This window comes from Marmota flaviventris, chromosome 3 (assembly GCF_047511675.1).
Source record: "Marmota flaviventris isolate mMarFla1 chromosome 3, mMarFla1.hap1, whole genome shotgun sequence".
Taxonomy (NCBI): Eukaryota; Metazoa; Chordata; class Mammalia; order Rodentia; family Sciuridae; genus Marmota; species Marmota flaviventris.
This window is the reverse complement of record NC_092500.1, coordinates 78,506,399-78,530,885: the sequence shown is the minus strand read 5'-3', so window position 1 is coordinate 78,530,885 and position 24,487 is coordinate 78,506,399. Positions and strand designations below refer to the sequence as shown.

At 37.5% G+C, this 24,487-nt stretch overlaps 1 protein-coding gene across 3 annotated transcripts in view; it reads left to right on the top strand.

Moving 5' to 3' along the window:
- Positions 1–24,487, top strand: part of Fgd4 (FYVE, RhoGEF and PH domain containing 4) — a 199,499-nt gene that overhangs the window by 165,452 nt on the left and 9,560 nt on the right. For all 3 annotated transcript variants that reach the window (XM_071609985.1, XM_071609986.1, XM_027934149.3), the window contains exons 8-15: positions 1,159–1,297; positions 3,910–3,968; positions 4,300–4,446; positions 11,807–11,979; positions 15,894–15,924; positions 16,136–16,228; positions 16,554–16,679; positions 23,480–23,620. In XM_071609985.1, coding sequence (XP_071466086.1) covers positions 1,159–1,297; positions 3,910–3,968; positions 4,300–4,446; positions 11,807–11,979; positions 15,894–15,924; positions 16,136–16,228; positions 16,554–16,679; positions 23,480–23,620 — 909 coding nt within the window. The remainder of the gene's footprint in view (positions 1–1,158; positions 1,298–3,909; positions 3,969–4,299; positions 4,447–11,806; positions 11,980–15,893; positions 15,925–16,135; positions 16,229–16,553; positions 16,680–23,479; positions 23,621–24,487) is intronic.

The following is a 24,487-nucleotide window of genomic DNA, read 5'->3' as shown; positions in this document are numbered from 1 at the left end:
AACTGCTCTCCTTTACTGAAGGAAGATGTTTCATGTACCGCTGCCTTGCATTTTCTCCCTAGACTAGTCTTCCTCACTTGCCTCCCCACCAAAGCCTGCACTAAATGCTCCCTTCCCTGTGAGGCTCTGAAGTTACTTGTTTGCTTTGAATGCAAACACCAGGGCCTAATACAGCTTTCTTATCCTGCAGTGCCTTGACCATGTAGTAGTTCAGTTTTTTAATGGGGGTTTCTTCTTTGTGGAATGTTTTCCTTCTCTTGTTAACAACCTATTGCAAGCAAGTGAAATAGACTTAATTTTGCCCTAAGAAATGGAGTTTAGTTTCTAATGATGAAGAATGCCTTGACCTAATGAAAAATTAAAATGTTCCAACAGATAGCAAGATGCCAGATCTTGTCATTCTCCTAGAGGTTTTTTTTTTTTTTCTTCAAAGGAAATGCCATTTATGATAGCCTCATTATGAAATTTATGAAATAGTTTCTGCTAAGTCCAAAGACATTTAATGTACTCGTGGTTAGTGAATCTCATTATACAGGTGCATCTTTTGAAAAATCTCTGTAGAATGATTTAATAATGTGACTTCACAAACCCTGGTAGTGACTAATTGAAATGGTTGCCAGCTATCTGGAATTTTCTGGCTTAAAATTCTGCTTGACTGGGTGCTGGGGATATAGCTCAGTCAATTGAGTGCTTGCCTCACACGCATAAGGCCTCGGGTTCAATCCCCAGCATCAAAAAAAAAATTCTGCATGATTTTGTCATAAGGCCTCGGGTTCAATCCCCAGCATCAAAAAAAAAAATTCTGCATGATTTTTTATTGTCCCTTTCTGTTCTTACACTAGATTAGTGGGCCTTAGACTTTATATGCAGTGTTTTAAAATGCATTTTCTCTAGCTTCTTCCCTCTAAAATTTTGATTTCATAGATGGGGGTTTGTGTGTCTGCATTTTTAAAAGCAACCCAGGAGACTACTTTGGATGTGGTTCATTGGTAGAACACTTGCCCAGCAAGTACAAGGCCCTGGGTTTGATTCTCAGCACCACACACAAATAAAATAAAATAAAATAAAACCTAAATATATTTAATATAGTTGATGGAAGTTATTATAGTGAGTTTTTAGATTGCCTAACCTAATTTTTAAATGTTTCTTTAAAAACAGAAACAGAAGATCTGTGGGAGCTTAACTTTGCAGCATCACATGCTGGAACCTGTTCAGCGGATTCCTCGGTATGAGATGCTCCTTAAGGACTACCTAAGGAAATTGCCCCCCGATTCCCCGGACTGGAATGATGCAAAAAGTAAATGCTTTAAAATTTTTTTTTTCTTCTCCATTATCAGATAATCAAGTGGCCATGCAGCCTGTTTCAAAGTGAGATGCATCTCACAGCTAGCTACTGTAGCCAAATATTGCTGTCAGAAAACAGTCTCACTGGAAATTATCAATGCCTCCATTAGGCAAGGCAGTTTTGAGCCCAAATCACAAGTTTAAAGCAATGCAAATCACACTTACCACTCTGGATTCACTTTAATCACTAACTGTGAAATATAAAACTATAGTCTTAGAGACATCCGGAATAGCAATACACAATTACCATCTCACAGGAAGAACACAGCCATTTGAAATTACAAGTGCTGCTGTTTAATTAGATAGGTCAATGCATACCAAGAATACCAAGATGGCATTTAATATGTAAAAATAACCTAAGCACTGTTGGCCTCACCTACCCTAGATACAATGGGAAATGGTGTTTTTATTGTCTATTAACTTTTTCCTCAAGAAAACTTTATTCCAGTTCTTTTAGTTGTTTTTGATTCTTTCATTAGATTAAAATGAAAGGTTTTTGTTTTGTTTTTAAGATTCATAAATTCTGCTAATACTTCAGGTTTCTTGTACAGTTTCTTTGTATGTGATTTTGTACCTCTGTGCAGGGGATTGACCTTGAGGCCTTTCAGATCACATGCTGAGCACATGCTGTATCACTGAGGCACATCCCTAGCCCTCTGGCGCAGTTTTAAAAATCATTCAACTGTTAAGAGATGAAAATTTAAGGAATCAAAATGGCTTGATATTTAGTAAGCACTGACGATACTCATGTACAGTCTTAACTGCCACAATTTCCTCTTCTAATTTCTTGCCCTCTATTATAAGGGGACCACGGTATGAAAAAAGAGGAATATAAAACATCTTTGACCCTGGAGCCTGAGTCTTTTCTTGAACATAAACTGCCTCTTATATGTTCCTCATACCATCCAAGTGACCTGTGAAACTTCTCTTTCCATTTACCCTTTTTGTAGTTTAGCTTGATTTTGGCTCACCATCTTCTCCCAGCCCAGTACTCCCCAGGAACTGTGCCTCACCCCCATTTTTTGTCCATCTGGCTCAAGTGCTGGGTTCCAGTGGCAGAGCCAGTGGTGGATTGGAGGTGGAATCACTTGCTCTTCCTGGAACTCATATCTTGAGCAGTGGCCCCACTCCATCTTACTTTGGCTCCCTCTAACCTGGTTCCTATCTCAGGTGCACAGAATTGCCCAAATCTGTAAAGAACTCTCAAACATGTAAATAAAACGCAGTGTCTTCTATATTCAAAGATGGTCTTTGCCTAAGATACCCATGTCAAAAGCAAGAAAGTTGTGGGACATAGTAGGGCATTTCATTACTTGTTTTGGCTTTGCATTAATAGTTACAATTAAATTCTAAGGAAATCACAGAAGAAGGACTTTTAGACCTAAAAGTAGAAAGGGAATTAACAAAAGTGCATTCTGTTCAGCAGAGCAAAGAAGACGGAAAATGTAGTCCAGAAGGGAGGGGGTTGCTGCGGTAACAGAATAGAGCAGGCCAGCATTCACAAGATAGAAAAGAAGGGAAGAGAACAGAACATGACTTAGGATTGAAAAGTCTGGGGTTGATCCAGCAGCCCTCAGCATTCACAGGTCTTCATTCTCAGCCCCAGAGCTCCTACGATGTCCCATATCAGAGAGTTCTCACTAACACCCACCCCAGAAACAATACTGACTCTAGAAGACTCCCTTTCATCAGACCTAGACTAGAATTCTGAGTGCATTTTCACAGAGAAAGTTTTATTGTGCTTAGTGGTTCATTTGCTTACGAAACTAGTAAAATACTTTCTGTCGAAATGTTGTAGAACTTTGAGTCAGAAGACCCAGTTTCAGATCTGGCCTTCAACCTCAGAGTTGTGTGACCTTAGCCAAGTCACAACTCTTCCTCATTTCTTTTATCTGCCAAATGGAGCAAATATATTTACTGTTCAAGGCTGTTTTAATAACATAAGAATTGATTACAGTAGTCCTCTCTTACCTGCAGGGGATACCTTCCAAGATGTTCCACAGAGGCCTAAAACCACAGTCTTAAACATAGGGTTCAGTACTGGGTTTTTCCCCCTTATACCTACATACCTATGTTTAAATTTAGCTTATAAATTAGGTACAGTAAAGAGATTAAAAAATAATAATATATAGCAATTATAATAGTACACTGTAATAAAACTTATTTAAAACTTATTGTTTGATTTCTGGAATTTTCCATGTAATATTTTCAGACTGTAGCAAAAAATAGAAGGACTACCTGTGTATGAAAGCACCTGACAAAGTACTTTGAATCTAGTTAGTGTACGCTGTAAATGCTTATTGACTTTTCATGGTCTATATGAATTCAATATACCTGTGAGCCTCATCATCGTACATGGCTTTATACAAGGAAGTACCCTTTGAGTTCAGTTAGTCTGCTTACAAATTAGGTTTTGAAGGTATACAGTTTGTAAGTGGAAATTGCTGCTACTTTCATTGTGTTTTTGGTCTCAGATTTCTTATTTAAGTATGTAAATTATTCAATTATATAGTAGCCCAGGAAGGACAAAACATATTTATTTACTTTTCTTTTTTTCCCATTTAGAATCACTTGAAATTATATCTACAGCAGCAAGCCATTCTAATAGTGCAATAAGAAAAATGGTAAGTGGTTTTTAGAGGAGACAGGAACTTTATGGTTAGATAATTATCATAACATAGTCTAATACTATCTGTAGGTTTGGACCAAAGTGAACAGATAGAGGTAAACAAGAAAAAACATTTGCAAAATGTCTCATGTTTCCTGGAGTAACCCTCTCCCCTATTCTCTCAGGTTTCAATTTACGGATACATTTTTATACAAAAAAAAAATACATTCACTCCCAATCCCTTCTAAATGATACAGATTTTAGTTAAGGTCATGGTATTATTATTCATTTCACTTAATTGACACCTCCTGTATTTGATCTTGCTGTATTTTGTTTTAATTTCCCAGGAGAACCTAAAGAAACTCTTGGAGATTTATGAAATGTTGGGAGAAGAAGAAGACATTGTAAACCCTTCCAATGAACTAATAAAAGAAGGACAGATCCTCAAGCTAGCTGCACGGAACACGTCAGCACAAGAACGCTATCTTTTCTTAGTGAGTATTCTAGTGTTGGCAAGATACATAAGAAAAATTTACCAAAAAGGAATAATTTACAAAAAGAAAAATTGTTGTTTACATCTTGGAAAAGTACAATGCTTATTTGCTTGCTCCCCAAAATAATTACATCTGAGGCTGGGGATATAGCTCAGTTGGTGTAGTGCTTGCCTTGCATGTACAAGGCCCTGGGTTCAATCCCCAGCACCACAAAGAAATAAAATAAAAAATATTTTTAGGGCTGGGGTTGTGGCTCAGTGATAGAGTGTTCGCCTAGCACGTGCAGGGCCCTGGGTTTGATCCTCAGCACCACATAAAAATAAAATGTTTTTAAAATATGTATATATATATATATTATTTTTTTAATTACATCTGCTTTGATTTAGTAAACACTGTTAGGAGTTTGAAGGATGGAATAGTCTAAGTAACTAAAATTTAACTATTTTTGGTGTACTTTATGGGTATAATTTACTTCAGTAGGGCATATTGAAGACAATTTAGCCTTGAATTCCATGATAATGCTAATAGTGCATATGCAGGGTATGGTATACTTTCTGAAATCCTCCTTGTCTACTTGTTTTCTTTCATTTTCAACATAATAGGCACCATTTCCTGAGTATTTTGTTGCCATACCATTTCCTGACAGCAATTCTCCTAATCATCTGTAATCACTTTTTTAATCATTCTAGAGTAAAAAAAAAAAAAAAAAAAAAACAAAAAAAAAAAACCTGTATGGGCAAGATTGTAAGGCTGTGTCTAAAGTATTTATAGGGAAAATGTGATTGCTACACAGTTCCTTTTCACCATTGCCAGTCCTTGTCTCTTCCTTCACTTCCTGGAAATGACAATTAGTCTGGGGTTTATCTCAAATGTAGTAGTCTTTCTGGGGCATCCAGGCCATTATTATTATTATTTTAAGTTTCTGTCCAGGTGACCTGTATTTCTTTGTTACCTTAGTGAATTCTGATTCTTTTCTGTATCTAATAAAATAAGGATCATAATGGCTAGCATGACAAAGAGCAAGCACACATTGAATAGTGGCTCAGTCAACTAGCTTTATTATGATTGTTATTAAAGGCAAAGAACAAAGACTCATTGGTGAAGAGGCTGCCTAGGCAGACTTTTCTGCTGCCAGGCATTCATTTCACAGAGTTGTTCTTAAGGCCTGAGAAGTTTCTATCTACTGCTTCCAGCCTTCTTTGAAAAGAAACCTTATGCAAGCTGTCATGAAGAGGAATGTTCAGTATCTCTCAGTCATTTCTTTTTTAAAGAATATTTGCCTACCATGTGACCCAGTTGTTCCACTCCAAGTCTGTTCAACTCAAGAAAATTGAAAACACATGTCCACACAAAAACTTATGTGTCAACATCCATATGGCATTATTCATCTTAGCCCAAAAATATGAGTAACCCAAATGTTTATCAGTGATGGATGGTTAAAGTGTGGTTTATCTATACAATGGCCTATCCTATTTTATGTCAATAAAAAGAATTTATGTCAATAAAAAGGATTGTAGTACTGATAATATATGACATGGATGCATCTTGAAAACTGTCAAATGAAAGAAGTCAGTCACAAAAGGCCACATACTCTGATTCCATTTATAGGAAATGTCTAGAATAGGCAAATGCACCGATTACATAATTAGTGGTTGCCTAAGGCTGGTGGGAAGGAGAAATGGGCATAAGGTTTCATTTTAGAGTTCCAGAACTAGTAGCGTTGGTTTACCACTATACTAAAAACAATTTTTTTTAAAAAAAGATAAATTTGTATTGTATATTAATTTTATTTGTTTTTAAAATATGAATATTATCTAACTATAAAGTCCTTATTTGAGCTAAAGAGAAGGTATACCACCTTTCCCAGGTGATACAGAGAACTAAATAGACCTAAATATTATTATTCAAGAATGGTAGAGAGATGAAAAGACAGATCCCAACAGGAGGGCTATTCCTACCATGGGGAGGGGACAGCAGTGAAGAGGCAGAGGGCACAAGCAGAAGGGGTGGTAGGCAGGAGCCTTTGTGGCTTCCACAGGAGATAATGGGCAAGGCAGTAAAAGGCTTGGGATGGGCAAATTTGAACTGCAGTGAGCTCCTGTCTGCCTGACTTTGGCGGTGATTCTGGCAGCGGAATCAGCAGCCCGGCTTGATGAAGGGGGGTGTTTGAGGGTGTTTACTTCCGTACAGAAGGGGTGCTCACAGGTGATTCTTAGACTATCTCTAGGAACTGGGTCACCTGGGAGGGTCAGTCCCTTCAGTATGAGCAAGGCATGAAGATGTCCAGGCATCAACAACATAGAATTAAAAAGTCAGCTTAATATACTTTTCTGAGTAAAATCCTCCAGGAATCAATGTCTGCTCTGTCTTTACATTATAGGTCCTTTTTCTTCTTCCTCATTAGTGTTACAGTCTCTATAGGTAAACTTTTTAGTTCTGTGTCTAACCAATTGTCTTGGTTTAATTTTCACATTTCAAAATTATTCTGGAAATAGTTTGAGGTCGAGAATCTTGATGCAAAGCCAAATTAAGCTGCTGTTTGGAAGAGAGATGGCAGGAGCCTTGGGCATGGGGGATGGGGGGAATATGGCAGTTAGCAACTGAGGAAAAGGCCCATCTTGATCCAGTTCCCATCGGCTGTCAAATATACCACACCATTACCTCCCAGGAGGGTGGAGTGGCATAGCAGGAATTTTAGGAAACCATGTGTTTTGAAGACCATTCTAGAATCACATACTGTGTAGGTTCATTCATTGAATCCACTCTCTGAGACTGTGCTTGTCGTGTTTATTCCTAGGGAACATCTTGTTCTTCTATAAGTGGAAACTTCAAAAGTAGCATTTTCCTTTTCTTTTCTCTCTAGTGAGAAAATGAAGGCAAGCTTTTGATTCCCTACTACAGGATATTAAATTTGGCTTAAAAGTCAAACTATGTTTAGAATCTGATTCCATATCCAAATGCTCCTTACTCGTTCCTGTTTGCTTGCTTCCACACTACATTTTCACTTCTTTATGTTGATGTAGGTTACTCTGTTAACTAGATCACTACTGATATGTGGAAGCTAATCCTCAACAAGGGGGCTGGGGAAGAACAGATACTCAGTAGATTAGGAAAAAAGTGCATGAAGGGAAGCGGGGAGGGGGATAAGAAAAGGAAAGACAGTGCAAGGAATCAGAAATAATTTTTCTGTGTACTTACATGATACACCATAGTGAATTGAACCATCATGTATATCCACAAAAATGGGGTCCTAAGTAGAATAAGATATATTCCATGCTTGTACAATTATATAAAAATGAATTCTTCTGTCATGTATAACTAAAAAGAACCAATAAAAAAAAAGTATACAACACACAATCAAATCAACTTATCTGGGATCTGAAGGTTTTAAAATAAAAATCACTAAATTATTCCACAAAATGACCCAAGAGTTTTTATTCTTGGCCTTTTGTAGTTGTTCTATTCCTTGTTAGAGCTTGCTAGGTAATTTTTTTTTCCTTATTTAAACTTTAAATATACAGATCAGTCACTGTAAATTTCCTCCAACACTCTTCTATTACCTTCTAAAACAAACTTCAATGAAATTGGATTATTTCAGTGAACATATTGTAAGAGGTTAGAAACACTTGCACACTAGAGATCAAGCTGCAGAGATCACCCCACCCATTTTTGGCACTGGAGATTAAACTCGGGGGCACTCAACTACTGAGCCACATCCCCAGCGCTATTTTGTGTTTAATTTAGAGACAGGGTCTCACTGAGTTAATTAGCACCTTGCTTTTGCTGAGGCTAGCTTTGAACTCACCATCCTCCTGCCTCAGCCACCTGAGCCACTGGAATTATAGGCGTGAGCCACCACGCCCACTCCGCCCCCAACCCCGCGCCCCTTTTTTTTAAAAGATAAGATTGAGAACTTGCTTCTAGGTCTTGTCACAACCTAGGACTTCTACAGATGGCCTCATCACTCAGTGCTTTGCTGATTACCACTTCTGAACTATGGATAGGAAGAAAGAAGAAAGTGAATCTCCTACAGTGAAAGAAAAAGTCATTGTTGGTGCTATGGCTGCTGCAACTTCTTCTTTCAGTATGAGGGGAAACCCAGAGACAAGAGATTCTCTTAGTAGTGGTGACAGGGCTTTTGCCACAGGAGCAAGGTTCAGAGAGGGAGTAGGACCAGCTACCTTGTTTTTCACAGATATGGCACCTAATCTTTGTGAGGCAATATTTTATATCCTATAAAAGCTCCCACTTTCATCTCTGTGAATACAGAAGGTATTTATTAACCAGCATTAGATTGTGATCAGAGTTCTTTAAGGATAATATGTAGTTATTTACAATTTATACTGTGAAGTCCTACCAAGGAAGAGTTTCAGGAAGGCAGTCCTGAAAGCATGAAAAGGAAAGAGAAACATATTTACATCTGTCTGTCATCTTATGAGAATAACTACCAAAGGCAAATGCTAAGATCCTCCATATTCATGTATTTATGCGTCTATAAACCAACAAGACTATAAAGCGAACCTGAACACAAGTATCAGGTAACTTGACTCTTTTATGCTATAATACTACATTTGTCACTCCATTTTCAGAAACAATTTGGTTAAGTGTGAGCTGTCCTTGTGGTGGTGGCTCTGCAGCCCCTCCAACATATAGTCTTAACCAAATCTCCTCCTTAGGGGGTTGGAAGGGAAAGGGAAAGAAATGTCAACTCAAAAAGTTAGCAAACAGGCCAGATGTGGTTGTGCATGCCTGCAGTCCCATGAATTTGGGAGGCTGAGGCAGGAGGACTGCAAATTCCAGTCCAGCCTCAGCAATTTAGAGAGGCCCCGTCTCAAAAAGGGCTGGGGATATAGCTCAGTGGTAGAGCACCCTGGATTCAATCCTCAATGCCACCCCTTCCCCAGAAAATTAGTAAGGTATGGGCTTAGTCAAGCTACAATACAGAATTGGCAATGAGAACATTGGGAGATTTTTCAAATCTCCAAATTCTATCTACTACAATGAGGCTGTCAGGGCCACACTCAGAACTTAGTGAGCTGTTAATGATAAAGGCTTAGGTCCTCTACTAGAAATATAAATAGATGATACTGGAATATATGTCAAATGCATTTAGTGCTCTTTTAATACTATGTTCCCCTGTGTGGAACTGAAATTTATGATGACGGTGGTTATAGGAAGTTACAAAATGATGAACGAAAAACAACTGGTGAGAAATATACTTTCAGAATGAGCACAATGGACTGTGTCGCATAAACATGTTGATGATTTAAATATCCATTGATGTGTCTCCTCTTAGAACATAGTATGGAGCCAAGCAGAGGGCTTGGGAGGAAAGCTCAAGAATCAAATCCTACGACAACTTGTTTAATTTAAGTAACTTGTATGTGCAAAGTACCGTGCTAAATACTTACCATTTGGTTTCCTCATTTAATCTTTTTAGCAACCAGTGACTTGCAGATGACGACCCCGAAGCATGAGGGTTCACACACCTCCTAAGCAGTAAAGTCAGGGCTTATAGTAAAATTTTAGAGAAAATCTGAAAAAGAACAAATTAAGAAATCTTGATGAAGCATGTGAAAAAAAAAAAAAAGTTAGAATTTAGGGCAAATGCTGTTGGAAAAGCGAAAGATCATTTTTTGTTCCTAGTAACTCTTGCCTAAGAAAAATATATGTAACCCTTGAAACAATTTAAATAACAAATATGAAGTAAGAAGTATGGACCTGTTCTTAGAAATCTGCCCACAAATTAACCCAAATATTTATAGAGTTTTATTTCTCTGTATGTTTTAACATATTCAAAAGTGAAATAGCTGGGCATGATGGCACATGCCCAGCAACTGGGGAGGCTGAGGCAGGAGAATCACAAATTCAAGGCCAGCCTGAACAACTTAGTGAGAACCTGTCTCAAAATAAAAAAGGCTTGAAATTTAGCTCAGTGGTAAAGCACCCCTGGGTTCAATCCTCTGTATCCCTCTCACCAAAAAAGTGAAATAAATGCTTTCACAAAGTCATTAAAAAATCAGATTCTGTTATGTCAGTCTTATATTGTTCATGGTCCTAGCAAGGACTGTTAATTGTTGACCAGAAATGAGGCAATGTACATAATAATTTTGATTCAGTTTCAAAATAAAAACCTTTCTTTTCTTTTTTTCTTTTAAGTACACCTTATCAAGACAAGAATAAGGTCATACCTTTAAAAACCTCTTGATACTAACTGATGGGTTTTCTGTAAATTTACGTGATAAATTTTGAAGATTCAAGGATTCATAGGTCTGTGCTGGTGATCAGGATTTTTTTTCTCTCTTTTTTAAAATTTTTTTCTGATACTGGGGATTGAACCCAGGGGCATTTTGCCACTAAGCTATATTCCCCCAGTCCTTTTTAGTTTTTATTTTGAGACAGGGTCTTGCTAACTTGCAAGGTTGGCCTCAAAATTGCAATTCTCCTGCCTCAGCCTCCTAAGTAGCAGGGGTTACAGGTGTGTACCTCTTCTCCCAGCTCTTTTCTTTCTTTCTTTCTCTCTTTCTTTTCTTTCTTTCTTTCTTTTTTTTTTTTTTAATAGTACCAGGGACTGAACCCAGGGGTACTCAACCACTGATCCTCCTGCCTCAGCTTCCTGAGTAACTGGGATTACAGTGTGTACTATTGCACCTGGCCAGGAATTTAACTTCCAAAGTTGAGAACTTCAAAAAATAAAATAAAGTAAAAAAAAAAGAATTTCAGTTAAGGATTGGGGATATAGCTCAGTGATAGAGTGCTTGTCTGGCATGAGACCCTGGAGATCCTCAATACCATTTACAAAAAAAAAAGCCAGGCACAGTGGTGCACATTTATAATCTCTGCAATTTGGGAGGCTGAGGCAGGAGGATTGCAATTTCAAAGCCAGCCTCAGCAACTTAGTGAGGCCTGTCTCAAAATAAATAAATAAGGATTGGGGACATGTCCAAGTGGTTAAGCATCCATTGCTTCAATCCCTGGTACCAAAAATAAATAAATGGTAACAAAAAAAAAAAAAAAAACATAACAACTTCAATTCTTAGTATATCAAAGGTCCTGAATAAATTTTTATCAAACTTATTGAACTAATTTTCTTAAAGCAGCGGTATAAAAAGGTGATTGATTTACTTACATATTAGTAAAATATTTGAATCATGAAAGGAAACTATTTCAAAAATTGTATGATTTTTTTTAAAAAATGTAAGCATAAAAATCTTAATGTAGGGGTAAATTTTCCTCAAGTAGGAAGTACCATATTCCCTGGAATTCCAAGGAATTTCTGTCCAGGTCTACTTTTAATATTGGTCAGTTTTCCTTATTTTCTCTATTTATTGTGTATTGATATACATTCTGTTTCTTGCAGTTCAACAACATGTTACTGTACTGCGTGCCCAGATTCAGCTTGGTAGGCTCAAAATTCACAGTTCGGACTAGGGTTGGCATCGATGGAATGAAAATTGTAGAGACTCATAATGAAGAATATCCATACACATTCCAGGTGTCTGGAAAAGAGAGAACACTGGAACTACAGGCCAGGTAAGAGAATCATTGCTGTCCCAATGCTTATCCCAAACATCAGAGTAAATTATAGCTCAAGAGTAGTGCTGAGGGTTTTTTCCCAAGTGAATGCTACAGACCCCTGGGAATCTGACTGGATGTAAATAGAGACCTGGGAGCCCTTGAAGGACAGACATCATGACTTCCTCTCCCCATGGTGCCTAGGTCAGTAAGCATTCACTCAGTTGATTATCTCTTCAGAATAACAAGGTATTAGGAAGATGAGTTTGCTACATGTTGTCAGAGTCTTGATACTTGGAAGAAATTGCTCTCCCCTAATCAGCCTTCTATTCCTCCTCTTGCTTCTCAAATATTTGTTTGATGACTATTCCATACTAAACTGCTGAGTCCTTTAGGGGCTCTGTATTCTTGGAACCTAGGAGCACTTTGATGGAAAGAAATGTTTGACAGGGTAATCAAAGTAATGATCCCTGCCACAGTCAGTTGTAAGACACATGAAAGGAGTCCTTTGGCAATCAGAACTTTGAGAATATGGCTCTAATTATGCACCTTATTGAGTAGGAGAGAAAAGGTTGGAGTTCTGAACTAACTTTTCCTAGGAAAACCACAGCAGATCATAGCTGACTATCTTATGAATGAACCTCTGAAAGACAAGGTGCTGTCAGGATGTGAAATAAATCTGCTTTAGAAGACAGTTTTCCATTTAGTCTACAAAGGCCTAGCAAGGTGAAAATGTGGACACTCCATAAGATCACAGATCTGAGTGTAAAGTACCAATCCTAGTTCTAACTGTGTTGGTGCCCGATAATCCATGTAGAGTCAGAGAGCCCTTCTGTTCCTCTGTACACAGCATGTGGTTCCGGTTGCCTAGGTGAATTCACCCTGGTTTACATATAGTCACTGTCTAGGAGTTTAATATTCAAGCTTTCAACAAAAAATATTTATTTATTTATTTATTTATTTTGGTACTGGGGATTTAACTCAGGGGCACTCGACCACTGAACCACAATCCCAGCCCTGTTTTGTAGTTTATTTAGAGACAGGGTCTCACTAAGTTGCTTAAAGCCTCACTTTTGTTGAAGCTGGCTTTGAACTCGTGAATTGGTGAGATTACCACTGTGGAAGGTGTAGCAAACTGGGAAAGTTTGAAGGAACAGCCAATTCTTTGATTTCCCACAAAGAATTTGTATTGAAAACCCCATTATTAGGGGAGCAATCGGGGGATACTGTGAAGATTAACAGGTAGCATTTCAAGTGAATTTAAAAGGTAGAGGGCTTGGCTTTTGAGGGTCATGGTTATCCTGCCTCATGGTAGGATTTGGGCCTCAGCCACCCAAACTCATGGGAAAATGTATGATGCTATGTTGTAGGCTTTTGATGTGAGGCCTCACTCAGTGTCTGAGTTATTGGCCCTGGCAATAGGGAGCACTAGTCAATTCTATGATCATCATAGAAGTCTTAATTGCAGAAGAATTAAGGTGATGCATATTTTAAAAAATAGAAAATAAAAAAGACTGCAAAAAAAAAAAAATTGCAGCATACTTCCAAATCTACAAACCCAAGAGGTGTTACATCAGAGGAGAGAATGCAAAGATTTTCTAAGGTTTCTGGATGCCTACAAGGAGACATTAGCTCTCCATTAGCAAGTTGGGCTATTTGCTTTTTAGGATGGGAGAAATTTTCTTAAGCACAGTCAATCATCACTTTATAATATTCCAATTAGTATCAAAAACATGGTTATTCTTCATTAAGAATTTCTTATTCTCCTAGTTATATTTGTGATAATGTGGTAATATAAAAAATCTGGATTAAATGGTTACTTTCCATCTGATCTATAATGGCTCTCAAGAATAGAGACAAACATTAGGGTTCAAAAGAGAATCAGAGGGATTTATGTACAATTAAAAATTGCATGTAAATGTGTAGAGCTACGGATGTGGCTCAGTATCCGTAGCTCTACACATTTACATGAGGCTGAGGGTTAAATTCCCAGCACCACACACACAAAAAAAAAAAAAAGAAAGAAAGAAAGAAAGAAAAAGTTTTAAAAATTGGGTGTGTAAGCCAGGCATGGTGGCACACGCCTGTAATACTAGCAACTCTTGGGAGGCTGAGGCAGGAGGATTGCAAATTTGAGACTGGTCTAGGCAACTTCTCAAGACTCTGTCTCAAGATAAAAGCTGAAAAAGACTGGGAATATGGTTCAGTGATAGAGTGGTCCTGGATTCAATCCCCTATACTACAAAAATAAAAATCAAAAAATTAGGTATATATTTGAAAACATTTAAAGAGAATTTGCTTCTGAAGCCAGCTGGGAAAAAAAAGAGTTCCCCTTTTCTTGCTTAGGTATGAGTCAACTGCAGGACTGACCCCTTGCATTTATGCTTCCTCTTCCACATTTAAAAAGATAAAAAGTATTCTGGGGTTTTGTGGCGGTGGGGGTTCTGTTTTGTTTGAGGCAGGGCCCAGGGATCCACTCCAAGGTTTTACACACTTTAGGCAAGTAATCTGCCACTTAGCTACACCCCCACCCCAAGTATTATGTTTTATCTAATTTTTGTGCAATACTTTTCTATTGGAAGTGAAATTTAAAATATTGTAATAAGTAAATTAATTGAAGGAGTAGAAAAACTTGGCCAAGAGTAAAAAAGTAAGAAAAAAAGACATTAAATTCTTATTAAGTGTCTTTGTCTGCATTTAGAAGACTAAAAGTAGCTAATAACTATGCTTCCAGAGTAGGAGAGCTGTGGTGACAGGGCAAAGCAATAGGTAGTTGCTTATATTTTTGCTTTTGAGAAACAGATTTAAGCCTCTAGGTGGGCAATAAGCAGAATCTTCCATTTTACAGATTCTACCAACATTCCTGCACATTATGATACTCAGTAATAAATATTGGAGCCATGTATGGTGCATGGTGGTGCACACCTGTAATCTCAGTGACTCGGGAGACTGAGACAGGAGAATTGGCAGGTTTAAGGTCAACCTCAGCAATCTAGTGAGAATCCTCTCTCACAAAGAAATGGGAATATAGTTCAGTGGTGAAGTGATTGCCTCACATGTGCACGGTCCTGGGCTCGATCCCCAATATCACATGTACAAAAAAAAAAAAAAGATAATAAATAATGGATAGATGGATGGTGTCACAGGAACAAACCTCCAGTTATCTCAATCATATTGGATACCTGTTGGAATGAGGTAGGTGACATTAGGTTGGAACTCACACTTGGCTCTAGCCTACCAAATATGGTAAATGAACAGGCACTCTTTGATATTCTTCAAAATTTAAAGATCATTCAGAGTTCCCGAAAGGGTTTTTTCAAACTTAATGTGACAATAGTCAGTCAGCTACATAAGCTTCTTATAGGGGAGAGGAAGTAAAACTTGACTCAACGGGATGACAGGGACTTGACTACAGTGGAGGAAATTTTTTTCCATAAAGAGAATTATAAAGCCCTGGCGCCATTAATCTGTGAAACCTCCTTCCTGCAGGCATTGAAAATGCTGATCTGTTTTGGTTTATCTGTAATGAATTTTAGATGCAAGGATAATTGCAATCTTTTTACTGAGATGGGCCTTCATGTATTTTAGGAGATTGGAGGATTAGCTGCTTTGTCCAGTATGTTAGATGTATAGGGCCACTTGATAAACACCACTAGCTGAGGGTATTTCACTCAATGTCAGGGCAATATGGCATGGCAGCTTAACCTAACCGCCCCCAACAAAATATATGGTCACCAAAATTAATAGGTAGTCTGATACTGTATCTCAGAAGAATTTATTTGCTCAGTTGCCAAACATTGTGTAATTATTGTAATGCCTTTCAGGACATTCTTGAATTTTCCAGGAAGTTAGAACAACATGAAAGCAGTTTTATTCACCAGGTGTAATTAGTTAATGTTCTCCACATTCACTTTAATTTTGTTTTGTTTTAGTTCTGAGCAAGACAAAGAAGAATGGATCAAGGTAAGCCTGATTTCTATTTTCATTTTTGTTTTATGGCAACCTAGGCATACATTAATTTGTGCACATCATTCTGTTATTTAAATATATAATCATCAGAACAAGTTTATTTAATTTTAAGATGATTCCTATTATGGATATTTGTTTGATAAAGTGTATTCATGATTGTCATGTGATACTTTAATGTGTGCTTTGAATTTCATTTATATTTTAGGCCCTTCAAGAGACCATTGATGCCTTTCATCAAAGGCATGAAACCTTCAGAAATGCGATTGCAAAGGATAATGACATTCACTCTGAGGTTTCTGTAAGTTGAATTAAGTTCTTAGTTTTAAACTCTTTTATCTCTTTAAAGTTGCAGAAGATCTATCTAATCATTTTGTGATCTGACCCTTTCCCTTCACAATGCCAAAATTGGCTATTCAGACGGAATCTCATTCATTCTTGATGGATACAGTAGTGAGTGACACTCTTTAAACTTCTTTGAATCTTTGATTTCTTTTCTTGGGTCTTGAGTTTCAGAACATGGTTTATACAATTGTTAAAATAGTTTTTTTTTTTTTTAATAAAAAGGGAAATTACAATTTTTCTATTAATATTATATCTCTCTTTTTTTCTTACTTTTTTTTAAGACTGCTGAGCTAGGGAAAAGAGCCCCGAGATGGATCCGAGACAATGAAGTGACAATGTGTATGAAATGCAAGGAACCTTTCAATGCACTGACAAGGAGAAGGCACCATTGTCGAGCATGTGGACACGTAAGTGAGGTTTCTGGTTCATTAAGGTCACTAGTAATGGTGTAAGTGGTTAGATTATCATCTGGGAAAATATTTTTTAAAAAGATCGTTTAAAAAAATCACTTAATAAGCCTATTTTGGTGCCAATTTTGTGCAAAGCACTCAGTTTTGTGATGAACCCTGGAGGAAAAAAATGGGAAACAAAGCTGGGTGTGGTGGTGCCCACCTATAATTCCAGCAACTTGGAAGTCTGAGGCAGGAGGATCGTGAGTTCAAAACCAGCTTGAGCAACTCAGTGAGGCCCTAAGCAACTCAGTGAGACCCTGTCTCTAAAGAAAATACAAAATAGGAGCCAGGCACAGTGGCACATACCTGTAATCCCAATGGCTTGGGGAGGATAAGGCAGGAGGATTGCAAATTCAAAGCCAGCCTCAACAATAGTGAGGCGGTGAACAACTCAGTGAGACCCTGTCTTTAAATAAAATCCAAAATGGGCTGGGGAGGTGGCTCAGTGGTTGAGTGCCCCTGAGTTCAATTCCCAGCACCAAAGAAAAGAAAAGAAAATACAAAATAGGGCTGGTATATGGCTCAGTGGTTGAGTGCCCCGAGTTCAATCCCCAGTAGCAAAAAAAAAACCAAACTGGTAAACAAAATGATCCCAGCTTCACAGAGCTTACATTGTAATGGAGAAAGACAAGAGTTTCGAATTACTGTCAACAGAATTAGAAAATGGTCAAGAAGTTAAAAGAGAAGGTAGGAGTAATGGAAGATTTGGAACCAATTTTATTTAGAAAAAAGAAGACCTACCTGAAGGGTTGGTACTTAGCTGATACCTAAAGAGGGAGAAAGAGCTAATCCCAAGGAGGAGACAGGAGGAGTATTGCAGACGTTGAGTCTGAGCCAAAGACCTGCAGTAGGAAAGAGGTTGCTCTAGTCACAAGATTGCCAAAAGCCACGTGGCTGGAACATGATGAGTAAGGGGCAGTGTGGCGTGAGAGGTGGTAAGAGAGAATGCCCAGAGGACTTGGTGTCTTTGAGAAGACAAGAAGAAGTGGAACTCACCCTTCAGGTAAAAGTTCTGGCTTTTGATGGGCAGAGGGGAACATTATAACAGAAGGAAAGATGGGTACAAATGGGGACAGGTTGCTGTTGTTTATGGCTTTGTGGTGTGAAATGAGGGAGTTTAGGTTCAATGTTGTATTTTCACTGAAGAATGAGGTAGTTGTAAGTTGAGAGTGAAGGAGGAAGGAAGGGGGAGATGGGAAGATTCAAGAGAGAAGACTAAGTATAAAACGGTTTGCCTTGGGCAGAAAAAGGTAAGCCTGCCAGAGAAACACAGGCGGACTAGATGCTCATTAGTAGTCTGTGGTCATAAGATTAAAGGGATAGTCATCAGCTTAATGGCAATGATTTCTCTAACAAAATTCAGCTCAGGCCAGAGAAGGCAAATGGCAGAGTTTATCCAGAGTCAATATAGTGAGAAAAACAAGGAGAGAGAGGGGTGTCTTCATCAGATAGTTCATAATGAATAAGGAGAGTCTAAGCTAATAACAAAGAAGGTAGGAAAGCTCAGAGGGAGAGCAGAGGGCTGCTGAGAAAGTGGTGGGGTCAATAGACAGAAGGGGTTCTGTAATTTCAAAGCTGCATCTTAGTGGACCGCTGCCAGCAAGCAAGTCATGTTTGAACTTGTCGTGTCAAATGTGGTTCAGTCCCTGGTGGTGATACAGTCTCATGGGTAGCCATGAGACAGACCTCATAAGAATGGCACAGGCAATAGGGACCTAAGAAGTCAGTTCAGTGGGTTAGTCATGTGGATGTTGAAGTCACCAGGCATTGTGATACCCTGGTGAACTAAGATCCATTTTACTATAAAATCCTGAGTGAATGGTGGTGAGGCAGATGATGAGGAGACAATAGCTCAGTAGGGGAAAAGGCTAAAGCCAGGGGGTTTTGAGGGCAAGGAGAAAACCAAAGGCTACAAACCCCAGCTTTCAGCCCTGAGGTTTTCAGAGATGGCACAAGGGGAGGTGAGAGAAACTGGCAGCCTCTACTTGAGAATTCATGAGTGAAGGCCATGAAAAGGGGTGGAAAGAAGATGGGGGACTACATCATATACAAAGCAGTGTGTATGGGAAGAGTCTAGGAAAACAACTGGAGAGACCAGGCCTTCTGGAAACTGAGGTATGATGGAGTTAATTCTTCATGTCTCTGAGATGAGAGTGGTCAACCAGACCTATTGCCAGAGACCCAGATGTTTCCCTTGGTGGCATGGCATCCTAAGGGAGAGCAGCTTCCAGAGAATTAGTGGGGCAGCATGTTTGAACTGAGGATACAATTGATATATCGGGGCATATAGGCTGGCTTGATATTAAACACTGTAAGACAGGGACTGGTTGTTGCTAGCTGGGACTAGAAATGTAGGTAAAGATGAGGTCATTGAAAGTCAGACATGCCATGCTTTGATTTGACCAAGTTTGAAAGGGAGATGGTTCTAAGTTGGGCAAAATGAGTAATCAAGAGTGACTCCCCACATTAAGATTAGGTAAATAAATGGTAATGTCATTAAATGACATAAAAATATATAGAAAAGTGAAGCAAGTTTGTAGAGGAGAGTAGCAGTAATGATAAAAACAGTAGCTACCATTTATGGTGTACTGGTGCCAAGAATTGTTGGAACTATTGTGTATATGTTATTTCTTATAATTTCCTCAACTCCTCTATAAGGAAGATTCAAACGTTATACAATATGGTCTTTGTGTTACATGACCTTCCCATTCTACCCTCCAGGTCTCTATCTCCATGCCTCTCTTTGTAGCATATCTGTATTTTGTTAATTCTATTAGTTTGGACATTCTCCTTAGTTGTAGCTATCTGCTATTTTATTAATTTGTTTGCATTTATTTTTTTAAGAGAGAGAGAGAGAGAATTTTAATATTTATTTTTTAGTTTTCGGCGGACACAACATCTTTGTTTGTATGTGGTGCTGAGGATCGAACCCGGGCCGCACGCATGCCAGGCGAGCGCGCTACCGCTTGAGCCACATCCCCAGCCCTGCATTTATTTTTTATTTCTGGAAGTTTTTTTTGTTTGTTTGTTTGTTTTTTTCCTTCTAAATCTGCCTGTTCATTTCTATAGTTTTTGTGTTGTTTGCCACTTTATTTTTTTTCAAACCCTTCTCATATAACTTCAGGATTTCTGACTGGTAATGCCAATATCTGAAGAATTTTGAGTGGTCAAAGTCTGTTGGTGGTTGTTTCTACTAATTCTGGTTCATGATGGTTTATTTTCTGAAATACTTTGCTAGTCTGATTGTGAGCTCATGTTTGGTCGATATTTCATGATCCTCCTTTCATAAGTTTAGTATAAATGACTGAGTCTCGGTTTCACTTCCCCATTCCTTCAGGCCCTAGGACTTTTTCCAAATATAAACTTTGAGTTTGCACAGTTTATTAATCATTATACTTTCAGCTCACTGTTTTTCTTTTCTTTTGTTTATTCATTGGGTTTTAGTCTTTATACCTTGGAGAATTCTCTCTAAAGTCAAGTCAAGTTTTAAAGTTACATTTGTTGTGTCTAGAAGCCAGTTGTATGAGGGCAAAAGGATTCTTCATATGTATCTATTCTGCCATATTGATAAAAATCAAGAGTCAAAAATATGTTTAATCATGGCTACATATTTCATATTATGACTTTTTACACAGTCTTTCTATATATATATATCTCAATTATTACATAAACTTATAAAACTTACACATTTTCTGGCATGTTTTGTATTTTTTGGTTATTTATGAAAGTTTAAGTTAATTAATAATATGTTTATGATATGAATTAATAATTACAATGTTATATAGAAAAGTAATGATGCTACTTATAAATAAAATTTGAACATAGTTTGATCAGCCATTGAGCTGAGTGTCATTGGAAAGAGTGAAGAGAAAGCGTGAAATGAAGCTACAAAGAGGTAGCAGCAATTTGGGGGATTGGGGGGGAACCAAGCTGAAGACTAGATCCTTTCTGTTAAGAAGAATGGGTAAACTTCATTGTAAGCATTGCAGCATCATGATTTATTTGTTGTGTGCTTACCTGCAACAATTTATGTTGATATTTCTTTTAGCTTATTCTCATTTTATTGCGGATTTATTCTTTCTCTTTTTCTAAGACTCAGTTTTTAGTTTTGTAATCAAAACTAAACAAATAACAAACATCTTAGAGTAAGACTTTTTAAATCTATCATTGAGTTTATCAAAAATCATTTCTGGCATTGACATGCTTGCCTTTGGTCAACAAACAATAATGTGTGCTGGTAGAATATCAAAATACTATATGAGGCTGGGGTTGTGGCTCAGCTGTAGAGTGCTCGCCTGGCATGCGCGAGCCCCTGCGTTCAATCCTCAACACCACATAAAAATAAACAAACAAAATAAAGGCATTGTGTACAACTAAAAAATAAATAAAAATTTAAAAAAATACTATATGATTTGAAAATAAATAAAACAGTTGATTTGAGTTAGCAGATACAGACAAGTCTAATTCTAAATCCCCCTAAAGTAATTTCATTATAAGAAAATGGCAGGATTTTTTTTTTAAAGGGGTGGGTATTGAACCCAGATCTTTGTCAATGCTAAGTACACACTCTGCCACTAAGCTATACCCAATCCCTGACCATTTTTATCATGAATTTTGAATGCTATGAACCTAGTTTAAAATTTTGACTAGGGGTTGGGGATGTGGCTCAGTGATAGAGCCTTTGCCTGGTACATAGACAGCCCTGGGTTTGGTCCCCAGCGCAGGAAAAAAATTTTTGACTGATATTTATATGTTTCTTAGATACAGTTCACTATACATTGGTGAGGGGATGTACCTCCATAATAATAATAAAAAAGTAATTTCTTAAACTAGAAAAGTTTTAAACAATTATCCTATAGTAATTAGAAATTTGAATACCATTCACTAAAAAGTAACATGCAAAAAAAATAAAAAATAAAAATAAAAAGTAACATGCATTTGTTTGCATTATAGTCATTCATTCACTGACATTCTGTAATGTTTATTGTATGCCTGGTGAACAAACTATTCAAGAATAATCTCTCCTGGAGTTTATAGCCTAGTAAAGGAGACAAACAATCTTACAAGTAAGTAATTAAAAACTGTAATCAAAAAATACAGGAAACTTCGTGGCACAGTGACAGGACTCAGGTTCTATTCTGGAAGTTGGAACCTTTCTTCTTCCTTTTTTTTTTTTTTTTTTAATTGTTTTTAGTTGTTGACAGACCTTTATTTTATTTATATATGTGCAGTGCTGAGAATTGAACCCACTGCCTCACACATCCTAGGGAAGCGCTGTACCACTGAGCCACAACCCTGACCCCTGAAATCTTTCTTGAGGAAGTGAAATTTGAGTTAGCAAAATTAACTCACTGAAGCAGAGATGAGAGAGCAAGGGAACATGTACTTTGGGGGCTAAAAGAAGTCAGAGCCAGGGGAGGAAGAGGGCCAGTTACACAAGACTTTATAGTCCATGCTTCACAATTTGTTCTTTAACAATGAGCAAAGGAGACACTGGAGAGTTTTAAAAAGAAGAGGATCACATCAGGTTAGCATATTTAAGAAAGCATCTGGCTGATTGGAAAATAGCCTGGAGGGTTTTTTTGTTTTGTTTTGTTTTTAATTTTTATTGTTGGTTGTTCAAAACATTACATAGTTCTTGATATATCATATTTCACACTTTGATTCAAGTGGGTTATGAACTCCCATTTTTACCCCGTATACAGATTGCAGAATCACATCAGTTACACATCCATTGATTTACATATTGCCATACTAGTGTCTGTTGTGTTCTGCTGCCTTTCCTATCCTCTACTATCCCCCCTCCCCTCCCCTCCCCTCCCCTCTTCTCTCTCTGCCCCCTCTACTGTCATTCATTTCTCCCCCTTGTATTATTTTTCCCTTTCCCCTCACTTCCTCTTGTATGTAATTTTGTATAACCCTGAGGGTCTCCTTCCATTTCCATGCAATTTCCCTTCTCTCTCCCTTTCCCTCCCACCTCTCATCCCTGTTTAATGTTAATCTTCCTCTCCTGCTCTTCCTCCCTACTCTGTTCTTAGTTACTCTCCTTATATCAAAGAAGACATTTGGCATTTGTTTTTTAGGGATTGGCTAGCTTCACTTAGCATAATCTATAGCCTGGAGGTTTAAGAGTAGAGGCCTGAAAGCCAGTAAGAATTCTTTGAGGACTAGTCAAGAGGCTATAAAAGTAGTCCAAACTAGTATGCTGATAGTTTAGACTTGAGTGATTATATGAAAGACAAGACTGAAGAAATGTTTAGGAGGTAAAATCGGCAGAACTTAAAATGGTGAATTTATGGAGTGAGGTAGGAGGATGGTGGGAACGATTCCTATGTTTCCTACTATTTTATGACTGGTTGGGTGGCTGGGCCATTTCTTGTGATAGGATTTATAAGAACAGGTTGAAAGGGGAGGAGTCCCCATATGAAGAGAGCCCAGGGTAGGGAACATCATGAGTTTTAAGGAGATGGATGAATTATCCAGAAGTATAAAAATAAAGGTCTGGACCAAGCCTTCAGGGATCGGATCTCCTATTCCAGGAAGTCAAGAAGAAAAGGATAAGCAGAGCCCATCACAGATTACAACACCTTGATATTTACTTCATATGTTTATGTGGATGTTGTTTAACAAAAATCCTCCCTGTGTGTTTGATTTTTTTTCTCATTTATTATTATGTATAATTGATTATTGATTAAACCTTCTTGTCTTCTAAAGACGACTATTCACTCTTCATTATCCTTTTTTCAAAATTTAAGGTGGTCTGCTGGAAGTGTTCTGACTACAAAGCTCAACTTGAGTATGATGGTGGGAAACTGAGCAAAGTCTGTAAAGATTGTTATCAAATAATAAGTGGATTCACAGACAGTGAAGAAAAGAAAAGGAAAGGAATTCTAGAGGTATGAAATATTAAATGTTGGACATCTTTTAGGTGTTTCTGCCAGGAACATAGAATTCTCTTAACCACGAGGAATACAAGTAATATACTTTGTTCCTCTTAGTATTTAATAATTGGAGTCACAATAACCAAGATAACTTTTTGCTGACTTTTAGGAACTTACTTGGTTGGACAGATAGAGGGGCTGTGTTAACCAACATGCACATAGTAGCTATAATCAAATATTAGAGTATTAGTTTGCATGTCTTCTAACATTCAAATTATAGAATCTTTTCTTTATAGGAAAGCGTTTCAACTTATTGTATTAAAATAAATAGCCAGTTCATTACAGTCATTTAATAGCCAGTTCAATAGAACTTACATATCTGAAATGGGTTCACAGTCAAAGATAATATAAGCCTTTATGTAATAAGGCCTTTGTGGCAGGAAGTTCAGGGAAGCCTGGAAATAGGATCAAAATTCTATGTATCCAAAAATTAGAGATTTGGTTTAACAAGAATTTTTAAAGTGGCAGTACACACTTATAATCCTTATGGCTCAGGAGGCTGAGGCAGGAGGATTGCAAGTTGCAGACTAACCTCAGCAACTTAAGGCCCTAAGGACTTAGCAAAATAAAACATATATATATATATATATATATATATATATATATATATATATATATATATATATTATATATAAATAAAATTATATATTATGTATGTGTGTGTACACACACAACACACACACACACACATATATATATATATATATATATATATATATATATAATTTAAAAACATTTTTTAAAAAGAGGGGGTTTTTTTGTTTGTTTGTTTTTTAAGGCTAGGATGTGGCTCAGTTGTTAAGCAACCCTGGGTTCAATCCC